This window comes from Apteryx rowi, unplaced genomic scaffold, assembly GCF_003343035.1.
Source record: "Apteryx rowi isolate R43461 unplaced genomic scaffold, aptRow1 scaffold_22, whole genome shotgun sequence".
Classification (NCBI taxonomy): Eukaryota; Metazoa; Chordata; class Aves; order Apterygiformes; family Apterygidae; genus Apteryx; species Apteryx rowi.
The window spans coordinates 967,642-980,268 of record NW_020448530.1 but is presented as its reverse complement, the minus strand read 5'-3'; the positions used below and the strand labels follow the sequence as shown (position 1 = coordinate 980,268).

Here is a 12,627-nt window from a genome sequence, read left to right as displayed (position 1 = left end):
TAAGGGAACTCTGGCACTTTTCCACTACTGTAGGGGTGCCACAGAGAACAGTCAAGGGTTGAAATCACTCAGAAAAGGTGCCTATATGGTAGTGAGCAAGCTCCGAAGAGAGCACAATTTGTGTGCATCTTGCGCATTTCATTTTGATTAAAAAAAGTCTAAACAAAAAAGTCAGATTTCTGAAAAGTGACTATTTCTATAGGTATCCAAGAGTGCAGAGCTTTTGGCTATGCCATTTTAACAGCTATCATAGTCAAAGTGATGGCTGTTGACTGACAAAATTCCCTCTGTATTATAGCCACATAATAGGGCGTTCATAATATTGTTCATGATGTCCTTTATTAAATATCCTCTTTGATACAGAACATATAAGCAAAAATAGTTTAAAAACTCTTTTTTAGTCATTCTTACAGGAGTCTTCTATGCATTGTTACAGCAGTTCTCTTTAAGGAATAAATCTTTATCAAATGTGAGGTTTTTCTTTGCGTAGAAATCAGTTTCATACAAAGAAGTTGCCAGGGCAGATCCTGAAAGAGGCCTACAGAACCCAAGAAAACTCTGAATTCAGATAGTTGGTTAATAATGCAATCTATTAACTGTGTCACAGACACATTATTCTTAAACAGGATAAACAGGATAAGAAAATACATCTTCTAAAGCTTAAAAATAAAATAAAATAAAAGGCAGTACAAGTAAATACAGGAAAAGAAGAGGACATGCCTCAAGCACAGACACTTCAATACATCTGCAAGTCTGAGTGCTATTTCAAATACTGGAAACTTGTCATGAAACAACCGTGTGGCAACTGGCACTCCCATCCAGACGGGATTCCACCCCACAAAAACCAGACAGCACAAACAGATTCTACTTTGACTTCTGCTTAACAAGGGTGTTGCACAGGTTACGTGACACCCACAGGACCTGCTTTGTTTCATTCTTTTCTATGTAAACCAATAATCTCATTTTTTACATTAATGAACAGGAAATAAATGTTTCCTTGGGCCAAAGGATAGCTCCTAGGTGCAACGTTTCATTAAACAGATTAGGCTCATCAATATCCAGGTTAACGAAGGTACCGGCACGGGGAAGATGACTGGAGACAGTACATGCAGTCGTTCCACATGCTGCAGGAGTAGCTGCAGGGCATACATATCTCCTATGATGAGCATTTTAATCCGAAGCCTTAAGTTACAGGCAAAACATTACGTAAGAGGTTGCTTGAGGTCAAACAAACCAGTCCCTCCTTTAACGACTTTTCCAACCACTAGGCACGCAGACGGAGATCTCAGTTCATCGTAGGCACCTATAACAGAAATCAAGCGACAACGTATTAGGATGGTATCCAAAGGCTTCTCACAGGTCAGTGCTAAAAGCCGATTTGTTTTTACACACAGGAACTTATGTGGCTCAGCCGCCTAGATTTGGAAAGGCACTGCCACCTACTGTTCAGGTGGAATTTGTATTTCTGGAAGCAGAAGTCCAACACGCTTCCTGTCCCTCCCATACCAGCTATTATCTCTTCCTAATCTTTGGGGGCAAGAGGAGGATCAGGCCACACATTCCTAAATTCTCTCCAGTCAGCATGAAAAGACATTCCGAATTCCGAGAGAACATGTATTTGGCCTTGCACTGAACACATTTTGCTGATTAGATAAATTGCTAAAAGAAAAAAAAAAAAAATCAATGAGGCAAAAACCAAAACGATTCCCTTTTCATTGCAGCCTTTTTCCTTTGTCAGACTGAATCCTTTTGATGTGGATTTTAAACCCTTCCGGCTAGATACGAAGAGGACTTTGCACTGGAGAGACATTCCATGAATTCCTTTGATTTTGTGGTTACTCGCTGTAGCGCAACAGTGTCACAGAAATTTGGAAGCTCTCCAGATGACATGTCTGGCTAGGAGTGTTTTGCTTTCAGTGTTTTTATAAGCGTTTGGACTGCTTTTCATTCATCCTGAATACCAGCAAGCTGGAATTTTGTCATTATGGCACGTTGGAAGATTGGAAATAAAAGTTAAAACTTTTGCTAAGTTTGGGTCATCTTTATTCTATCGAGCAAAACGCACCGAGCTTTCTGCCTTACAGAGGCTGGGGGGAAACCACAACGCAGCACAGTGCACGGCGTGCGCTTGCTGCTCTGACCTCAGCTCCAGCTGTACGAGTAAATCGCTGCTCCTAAATGTGTGCCCGTTGAAGGACAAAGAAGAAAAAGCTTCTTTGTTAGAGCGTTACACAAAACGGTCACAACTGTCCTGTTGGCTCATGTGATATATTAACAAAGAGTTGTTCTTTGAGCAAACTGCCACGGGGGTTTCATTTCTGATGCAGACGTGCTGTCTGCTCACTGGACCCTCCTGGGCAGCAACACGCCGGGTCATACCTGCTACCGATGGCCCTTCCCGCTACTTTAGCTATGCCCGGTAGTCCCAACCCTTCTTTTTTTTTTTTCCTTCTTACTGACCAGGGCCATAAGGCGGCATCTTTGCAGTGTCTCTTTAAACGTACAGTCAAGTCATCAGCTGCATTATAGCAAATTAGATCCAGACGGCCGCAATCCACATTATGACTTTGATCTCTATCTTGATGAAATCAATAAATCCCTCCACTCATAATCGCTGTAGCTTTCATGCCGATTCCCCACGCCCTTCTGTCAGTAATGCACTTCATATCTTTATTCATCATACAAGCCATAAATAAAATTCACTTGGCAGAGACAAAAAACCCCCTTACTTCTAAGCCAATATGTGATATAATATAAATCCAGAGAGAGCAACTGGCAGGATATATCCTCTTCTATTCAATGTCACCCTTAATTTACACTTTTCCTTTCTGTTTTTCAGACTTAAAAGATGCAGAAATTTTTTGGCTGGGACTCCTAAATATACATCTAGTGACATTTCAAATGCTCTAAAAGAGCCACGTGGCCAAGTGGGGCTGGTAGAGATGGTTCAGAACCTAAGAGATCTGTACCCTTTCCAGAGCAGCAGCTGCTGGAGGCCAGAAAGGATACTCTTGGGCATCTCAAATGGCACCAGAAACCTACTGTTAAACAAATGAATATGACTCTGTGTTTGAGGAAAAAAGCAAAGACAATAAAATGCTACAAAGTGGAAGAAAAATACAACCAAAGTAACAAACGGGAAGACTCTTCTCAGAATAAAATTCCAAAGAACAAGGTTAGAGCAGAAGAGATGAAGAGGTGGAAGCTATAATAGAGACATGAAAACAAAACAGAGATGACAATTTCAATGGTGCAGGTAGAGACAGAAAAAGACAGATTTAATAGTTCGTTATAAGGCTTTTTTTATAGTAAATCTTAACAATCTTACGGCTTGTTATAAAAAAAATGCTATCTAATTCTTAAAGAAAAGAATCACAGACCCCACATGTGGGAGCTGACTTCATTTAAGCTGACAGAATTTTACTAAAAACATCTGGGACATTCTCATAGGCAAGGGCTTAATTAAAATTTTAGCCTCTGGCATTTTTTCCTAATGCAATTCTGTATTACTCAAAGTAGTGCAAAGTTACGATGAAAACAAAGCATATGTGAGATGCTGCAGCAATATAGTCCAGACTAAACCACTTACCCATCATTGTTGCTTCCTTCAAGAATTTGTAGCTGGTTTCAAATGTCATCTGTTGCAGGGGGGAAGAGTTGGACTGAATTCCAAAACGATTCAGTGGTTTATAAACTCCTTCAAAGCACATGTAATCTGCCACCAGCGAAAGGTGCCGAGGGTCTACCACAATACCTAAGAACATGGAAAAGAATGAACATCAGAGCGCTCACGGGCTAAGGTTTGGGGGGGGGGGGGGGATTGTTTTGTTTTAGAAGAAAACAGATCTAAAATAAACACCTTGATCCTAATGAACATGGAGAACATCTCTATTAACATTCCTCTGACGGCTGCACTTCTGCGTGTAGCTGGCATAACTGCTCCCCTCAGATACCCAAGATGGGCAGACCTCACTATGATATAAAACGATATCTCTGCAGGGAAACTATAATGTCAAGAATGCTGTAACGAGGCAGAAGTTTCACTATACATAACATCGATACATTACTCATCTAGAGCAGGATTCAGTGCTAAGAAAACCTGCGTCATTGTTTACGCAAGATGGGATCCCACATCCTTGCATCCGTGGCAGGACAGAGCTCTTTCCCCTCACCTGATAAGCCATATTTGCTCGACACTGGAATCACAAAGGTTCTGATATTTTCTGTGCATGATGTTATGCATCCACAGAAAACCCTATTTAGGCTAAACAGAGGTAGCACATGTTTTTAAATAATGTTCACGGAGTCAGTGTGATGGGGGATCATTACTAGCTCTGTCAACATTTACCCAGCAGTCCTGAACAATTTGAAGGTCAGATGGTTTTGGGCTGCCGTTTGGCAAATGTGTTTAACGTATCTGGTTGCTAAAATTCTCACTGCATTAATCTTCCCCCTTTTCAATAGTTTAATTCACAGCAAGACTTAGATCACCTAAGGCCAATTCAACAATGCAACTTCAGCAGCCTAAGTGGTTAGGCATCTTACCTAAGCTAGCTGTCTGGATTCTCTAAATAAAATAGAAGAAAACCTCAGACAATGCAGTACAGCTATTTTAGGAAAGATATAAAGGCAGCGTAGACTCCCATCATTTAAGCAGCAGACAAGATTAATCCTGTTCTCACGGTCGCTATGCAAGTCTTACACAGTTAGGTTCTTCGAATGTTAATAGCTAATTCATCTGGACCTTCCGGCTTGCAAATTAATAGACTAGAATAGAAAAGATTTGTGAAGAGGGAAATAAATTCAGCTTTGTCTAGCAAATTTTCTGCTGATTAAATGGAACCTAGCAATTAACTAATGAAGTCTTCACAGAAGGCACCATAATGATGAAAATGATGAACAACTGTAACTTAAGAATACACACATAAATGAAAACATCGTGCAAAGACATAACTTTCTGAGCACAGAAAGGTTTCTGTGTTTTTCCCATCTTAGTGATAATACCTAAAAAATGACAGTCTTAAAATAGAAAGAAATCCTACCATATACAGCAAACACATCTTTTATTTCCTTTATAATCACCCTCAGGGCAGACTCAACACCATAATTCTTAGCCATGGCATGAATATCATTGGAATAAAGTCTGTTCAGGTCCAAAATCTGAAAGCAACAAACACAGATGCAAGTTAGAACAGCAGTTACTCTATTTTTCTAAATAACTAAGCAAGCTAAGATCTTTTTTCACTTTTCATTAGCTTAAACTGCACCAACAGTTGCAGAACAACTAGACAGCAGCTCAAAAATGACCATGGATTTACGTTTAAGCTAGTGACCACAGGATTTAAACACGAGGACAAGTAGTGGAATCAAAATTCAGCACAGAAAAATATGACCTGAATATAGGGGGGAAAAAAAAAAAAAATCCCCAAGCAGGAGGAGAACATGTAAAAGTCTCCAAGCAATGCAATATAATGCCAGGCCCAGTCTGTCTCAGACATCCAAAACTTTCAGCAAAAGCAGTAGAGAAAATGTAACACAAAAAAAATCCTGCATTTGTAGAACTATGGGCTACATGGCATAACACAACTATTCATCTCCAAGTACTGCAATTCATTTAGATGGAAGAACTCCCTCAAGAAACATTTATAGAGACGGTTACAAGCATGGTGTGGAATTATTTGTCATTAGATACCGGGCTGCTGCACAAAAACTCATTTGCTATCTACCCTTGAGAAAAGACTCTGTTGAGCTCTGAACATATCCTGGGGGAAGAAGGAAGAAGAGAATTTAAGAGCTGAAAAGGACACACATCACCCCTGCTAAATTTAAACGGTACCCATTATCCACTGTTCCTGCCTAGAACACAAAAAGATCATTCAAGTTCGAGTTTATAAATAGATTACATACATCAGAGTATCTGAACAGCTCGGCAAGGTTTATCCCTTCGGTATGTAAAACGAGTTCCTTCTCTCCTTCCGTACTGGTGTTTTCATTCAACAAGCACCGTGTGATCCCCTTTATCTCATGAATGACTGTGTTTCGTGCCAGAGACACCAGCAAGGAGGTGAGGTCAAAGTACACCTTCATCAGAGGAAGCGTCAGTGAAACCTAGAAGGAAAAAAAACCAGTGCAACGTCATTCTGTAAGGAAGCTTGAACATTAGGCTCAACAAGCAGCCTACTTCTTCTGAGGCAAAAAGTGGACACCTGGGACTATCCTAGTGTTTATGTGCTTGGGCACACGCAAGTCTGACTAGAATTACAGGCAAATGATGCTAATATGAACACCGCACCCCAGGACTATTCATGCACACTGCTCTCAAGATCCTTGGACTTGAACTGATGGGGGTTTTTTTTTTTTAGATCTTTAGTCTTTTTTCCTTCTGTCCTGCAGGAGGACCACACAAGCTTCTCAGCAACTGTAGCTTGTTTGATTTTGCTGCATTTTCTCACCGTTACAAAGCAGTATTAGGTCAGGTCAAAGTAAAGGCATAAAATTTTTCAGCTTGATCTAAACTGAAAAACTGGGGAGGTGGATGGCAGAGCTTGAGGTCAAAGGTTGCTGGTGGGGAGGTTTTGGGGGACAAAGGACATGGGAGTAGAAGTGGGGGGAAGAGAGTGGGACAGAATTATCCAGTTAGATCTGAAACAAGAAGTTTTATTTTTTAAATAGTTAAAAAGGTTTGTTAAAAAAGGGAGAGCGAAATGTTTCTGGATCTATGAAATTCACATTCCCGCGAGATTTTTCAGCTGACACTATCACATTCATTCCAGAATTTCTGCCCTTTCTCGTTACTGTATCATAAAATGATATACTCCAGCTTTATTCATTCTAAATTCCTCTGCGAAGAGACGTGCTTCCCCCTATAGAGCAGGCTGCCCTTCTGCCCATCACCTTCAGGACACATTCACAAACAGCCTCCTGCAACAGTCCTGCTGTCACTTTTCTTTGTCAAGCAGCTACGCAGTGGTGCATCATACATTTAGAAGTTAAAACACCACGAACCTGTCAGTTGTCATAAAAAAGTTTCAGTAGGGGTCCTGGAAATTAGGGCCTGCTAAAAATGTCAGCTAGTATGTTTGCTTTGAGGCATGAGCTGCCATTTTTCTACATTAATACAGCAGTGCTGAGACAAAGCAGCAGAACTACACTGAAGAGATTTATTTGTTATGAGCTCTACACAATCATTTTGCAAGAACACACAGATGTTTACAGGCACTAACTACAATCTTACCTCACACCAGAGTTCATTTTCTGTATCAAATGTGTAATCCTGTATTGATGGGTGGCTGCTCAGAACAGCATTTATTCGTAACTCTGCTGATTTAACTAATCGATCCCTCTCTTTTTTGGTCTGAGACATAAAGGAAAGGTGTCGAGAATCATCACCATCTGCTCCACTCTGATCTCCTCCTTCAGCGCCTTGAGTCCTTTCTTCTTTCTCCGATTCAGCCTCTTCCTCTTCTGGATTCTCACCATGTTCATCCCCATTCTCTTCTTCACTCTCATAATCAACCTGCAGAGAAACAATATTGTACTTATTATTTGAACCAAAACATATACAGATACAAAGCACACCATTTGCTGTTTTACTCCTCAATATCCTTGACAGATGAGTTGCATCTCACCTGCAACTCAATGAAAACACAATTCCGTTATAAAAGCAATGATATAACAGATTCAGTTCACCCTCTATTTTTTACAATCTTGCCATTACTTCTCAGTACAGTCAGGGATGATAGAGGTTTTTGTGACTGCAGCAGAATTTGTTTTTTTCCCCAAAACACTCTTTCCATAATTCAGCTCTGGGAATGAACTCTCATCACCTCAGGAGATTTTCAATTACTCTGCCCTCCTGCTGAAATTACAGCAACCCACCTTTAAACAACAATTTTAAAGTAGCGAACGTGAAACAACATGAACAGCTAAGGAGAGTGAACTATAGTAAAGTTTTAAATACAACTAATAGCATGAAACTAGTAAGAGGTAAAAATCATTACCTCTTCTTCCTGTTTCTTCCTCCTCTTTGCTTCTGTAGCATCACCATCCCCTTCATCAGCTTCTGCATCAACAATCTTCTCTTCTTCATCTTCTGGAGCTTCACGATTATTCAATACCTAGAAAACCGTGACAGGGGAGATAATCAGGCTGACTATGCTGGGAAGCTGCAACTGCATCAAAAGATATTAGTCAAACATTCAGATTTTTCAGTTCCCCTGTCCAATATTGTTCCACCCTTAAGGACAAATTAATTTCTGTAAGACTACTATTTTAAAGAAATAATGACCTCAAACTGGTGATAGCTTTAACAGTAAACAGGAGGAAATTCTACAAGATAAATAAGCTATCATTCTGGTTATTTGACAGTCTTTGTAGGGAAAGAGGTGACAGAAGAAACATACAGAAGCCTTTCAGTGAAAAAAGGAGCTTCCCCAAAGGTTTTGGCAACAGCTGCTGCAATAGGACCTTGGTCTGGGAGCAAATGGAGACGTAACAAGTTTTTATCTCACTAAAGTTAAAAGCAAATAGGCATTTTCAGAATACAGTCCTGAAGTAAACTGGATTTTATACACAACACCTTTGATTTCCTTGTTAATTTTATGAGAATGCAAAGATAGTTTATGCACAAAGAAAATATTTAAGTAGTAAATTAGTATCTGTGAAGAACTTCAGAAATAGAATTAGTTGTTCACACCAACATGTAAATCTGCAAAGCACTATATGCAAAAAAGGAGTATCTTTATTTTTAAATGTCACTGTTCACATCGCAACATGATAAGCTCTTCTGAATTCTGGTTCTCAAAAGAACGTAAAGGAAGTAAAGCATTTTCCAAGTCACATTTTTCTGTACCTGGTCTTGGTCACCATCTAAATCTTTCCGAGTTGCTTTCCGGGTGCTGACTTCAGTAAAAGATGCCAGCTTTGCATTCTTCCTCTTAATTGCTTCCATCAAGATTTTAAAGAATCTGAAAGAAATGCAACCCAAAACATCTAAGCTCAGCAGTACTGCAGTCAATTACAAGCTCTCAGAAAATGAGTATATTTTGTTTAAGAAGCCAGTCAACTTATAAGAGGACATATTATTTGGTGAATACAAAAGTACTTCTAGGTTAAGGCAATAATTTTTTCCATGTCCCCTCTCCGCTCCTTCGAGAATAAAAGTGTTGGTGTCCTCTGTCTTGCAATACGTATGTAATAAACACCAAGCATCCAAGGATAAGGAGTAGGATGTTGCTTATATAGGCTATTCTCCAAGTACATGGAAAAGGTGAGAAAGATCTGCCCCGATGCAACTCTGCATTGTGGCCAACCTACAGATCTAGAGTTTTATTCAAGAGCATAGAAAGACATGGTGCAGATGCTTTTGCAAGCCCGTGCTTAGGAGGCTGCTGCTGAGCAAACATGAAAGCATCTGAAAGTGAACCAACCTTGTTTCCATGAAGCATAAGATGTCCCTGGGCTTCACACACTTCTCCTCTCGGTAACATTCGTGGGGCAAGAAATGGAATTTGATTTTGTAGAGGCGATGTCTGTTCTCCTTGCTCTTCACACGCAGAGATTCCTCCATCTCAACTTTCTGCAGGACCTACAAAAGCAACAACTAGGAACACAACTCCTTTGATGAAGGCATTCCATTTACTTCCTGCAACTCCAACGCTTTCCATACGAGACTGGAATTACACACAAGGCTAGCTGCCAAACTTTTCTGCTGGCTTTGGGGCAGCTCCTGGGGAGGAAGATTATATCCTAATGCAGCATTCTTTTTGGCTTAAACTCTTCCCAGCAATCAGTTTAGACAGTACTGGGAGAACAGCTCCACCTCCTACCCCACTCTCTCAACAAAGGCCATACTTCCTAGCGGGTCAACAAATCCATCTTATTGACCCTTACTCCTTGCTCACTGAACACAACAGCATTTCAGCACCAAGCTGAGACTTAACTCTATCCTTGCTGCTTTCCAATCTGAAGGAGGAATAAGACAGAAGGAGGTAGCGCATGCAGCAGACCACAGGAAACACCGTAGTCACAGGAAGAGAGAGGGAGCACAGAATAAATCAGATTTCAGTACCCCCGGTCTCCAAGGTGCCGCAGGTTTTGCTTCTATTGAGCACAGCCACAGGGTGGGGGGCACACGACATGACAAACAAAATGCTCTCTGCAGTGCTAGTCACTTCCAGATTAGCTTTTCTCTTAAAGATGAGGCAAAACCCTCCAATTCTAAGGCTGACAAAAATGAGCTTGAGGTAATGACAAAGAAAGCTGTGCCAGCAAACCAAAATCCTCCCTTCCATTATACTATTACTATGCCTAAACTGTGCGGCTATTACCCTTTCTTTATGTCCCGTAGAGAGCTTGTAGCCTGTGACAGTGCTGTACATATTAATTTGAATCTAAGCCTCATGGCCGGTTACAGAAATTCCTTTCAGTGCTCCACCTCTCCTAGCAGATTTCACAGGTTCAGCAGGCAAGAGGTGAAAAGAAAGGACCCTTTCAACTCTTGAGTCTTGCACCCATAGGTGTGCCTTCAAAAATGGAAATCACTAAAAAGCCAGGCTAACTGATGAGCTTAAACGAGAAATATTTTGTTTTGCAGATCCTCAAAGGATACACTAAACAGGAGGCTCACCTCAGCTAAGCACACTCTTGTCAGCTGCTTCTTAAGCTGTTTCACCTTCTTGTGAGCTTTCTTGGTATTGAACACAGGAACACTCATCATTGGTGTTTTAATATTTGCACTGGCTACCATCAATATCTCCCGCAACCTTTAAATGAAGAATGATCTTTCAAGTTAAGTAATAAAAGCATTATGCAATCAAATAAACATCTAGCTCATTTAATAAGGTAGCATGCAGCAATTGCCAGCTCCAGCAAAGCTGCATACATCAAGAGCAGTGGCTACCATTGCACTGCACCTTTTCACTTTTCTGGTTCATCAGGCATCTACAGCACAACAGTAGCCCTGCTGCTCTCAATCAGATTATCACCCCAATTACAGGAAGAGACCAGAAAAACTAACGAAGCTCGTTTCCCACACATGCACATTGTATGTTCCTTGTACTTTCTCCCCCTCCCCTGCTCCACACAACCACCTCCCACCTAAGGCATCACACCCAGACATGAGCCAGGGTCAGCACCGATGTTACTCAGAACGAGCTAAGGACTGGCTGGTAAACACGTGTGTCAAGTGGCAAAGTCACTGTCACCAAACAGAAAGCCAGGGCGAACCTGGCTGGTGTAAGAGAGGCCTCTTTCTACCCAGGCGATGACAACCCTAAACCTGCAAGACTATTGTCTTTCAGACTCCATTTTTTTGGCAAATTTCACTGCAATTAACTAACAGGTTTAAAAATTACTAGGTGGAAGAAAGGGTAGGCAGAGAGCAAACCACAAAGCTCAATTTCTTTAGGCTTATTTGTTTTTGTATTTTGCTTAGTAGAGTATAAGCCATTTGCTATGCATCACGTAAGATTAAGTGGCCTTCACAGGTTATTTTATATCTAGAAAATAAATCAAAACACCTGTAAAATTGTAAAACATTAAATATATCTGAACACGCACAATTTACAATTAAACTGAAGCATCATTTGCCCTTAAGATTACATGTGTAACAGCCAGTAAGATTAAGCAGTATTACGTAAGGAGTCCATTGAGAACACAAGTTTCTCACCTTGGAATACCCAATGTGACATTCATTTCACCTCTGCCAGCAAAGTGGAAAGTGTTCAAAGTCATCTGTGTGGAAGGTTCCCCAATACTCTGGGCTGCAAGGAGACCCACAGCTTCTCCTGGGTCACACAGGGATCGTTGCCACTTTAAATACAACAAATCCTTTAATCTGAAGACAGAAAACAAGCAGAGGTTTAACTCAATGTAGTACAAAATAAAGAACTGGGTATAGACTGAAACATTGCTCAGTTTAACAAAGTTGCATCTTTCAGCCAATTTCTCTTGGTGGCCTCTGGACGCAAACACTTTACAAACTACAGAACTGTTTAACCCAGTCGGATCTGACAAACGCATTTCATTAACACAGAACTGGGATGTTAGACAAACCATATTCTATTTGCTGCTAATTCCTAGATTGTTAAAAGAGAATCTATTTACTCTCATTTGCTCCTCTTAACTGCCTTGCTAACTCCAAGGGGTGGCAAGAGTACATTTTGATATTTAACTGTGTTACTGTAAAGTATTATTTTATATGTAGGGGAATACACTACAAAACTCCAGTTCTGAGGAGAAGGACCTGGGAGTGCTGGTGGACAACAAGGTGACCATGAGCCACCAGTGTGCCCTTGTGGCCAAAAAGGCCAAGGCTATCCTGGGTTGCATTAGGAAGAGCATTGCCAGCAGGTCGAGAGAAGCAATCTTCCCACTCTGCTCAGCCCTGGTGAGGCCACATCCGGAGTACTGTGTCCAGTTCTGGGCTCCCCAGTACAAGAGAGACATGGAGCTACTGGGCCAAGTCCAGCAGAGGGCTGCTAAGATGATTAAGGGACTGGAGCATCTCTCATATGAGGAAAGGCTGAGAGAGCTGGGACCGTTCAGCCTGGAGAAGAGAAGGCTGAGGGGGGATCTTATCAATGTGTACAAGTATCTGAAGGGAGGGTGTCGAGAGGATGGGGTCGG

General features: G+C 41.0%; 1 protein-coding gene across 2 annotated transcripts in view; it reads right to left on the bottom strand.

The window, feature by feature from the left end:
- Window positions 1-320: 320 nt before the first annotated feature.
- POLR1A (RNA polymerase I subunit A) overlaps window positions 321-12,627 on the bottom strand; it is a 38,259-nt gene continuing 25,952 nt past the window's right edge. For both annotated transcript variants that reach the window (XM_026064677.1, XM_026064678.1), the window contains exons 25-34: window positions 11,669-11,836; window positions 10,628-10,763; window positions 9,429-9,586; window positions 8,852-8,966; window positions 8,001-8,117; window positions 7,235-7,516; window positions 5,908-6,108; window positions 5,043-5,160; window positions 3,590-3,754; window positions 321-1,303 (exon numbers count right to left, since the gene is read on the bottom strand). In XM_026064677.1, coding sequence (XP_025920462.1) covers window positions 1,203-1,303; window positions 3,590-3,754; window positions 5,043-5,160; window positions 5,908-6,108; window positions 7,235-7,516; window positions 8,001-8,117; window positions 8,852-8,966; window positions 9,429-9,586; window positions 10,628-10,763; window positions 11,669-11,836 — 1,561 coding nt within the window. In that variant the 3' untranslated portion in view covers window positions 321-1,202. The remainder of the gene's footprint in view (window positions 1,304-3,589; window positions 3,755-5,042; window positions 5,161-5,907; window positions 6,109-7,234; window positions 7,517-8,000; window positions 8,118-8,851; window positions 8,967-9,428; window positions 9,587-10,627; window positions 10,764-11,668; window positions 11,837-12,627) is intronic.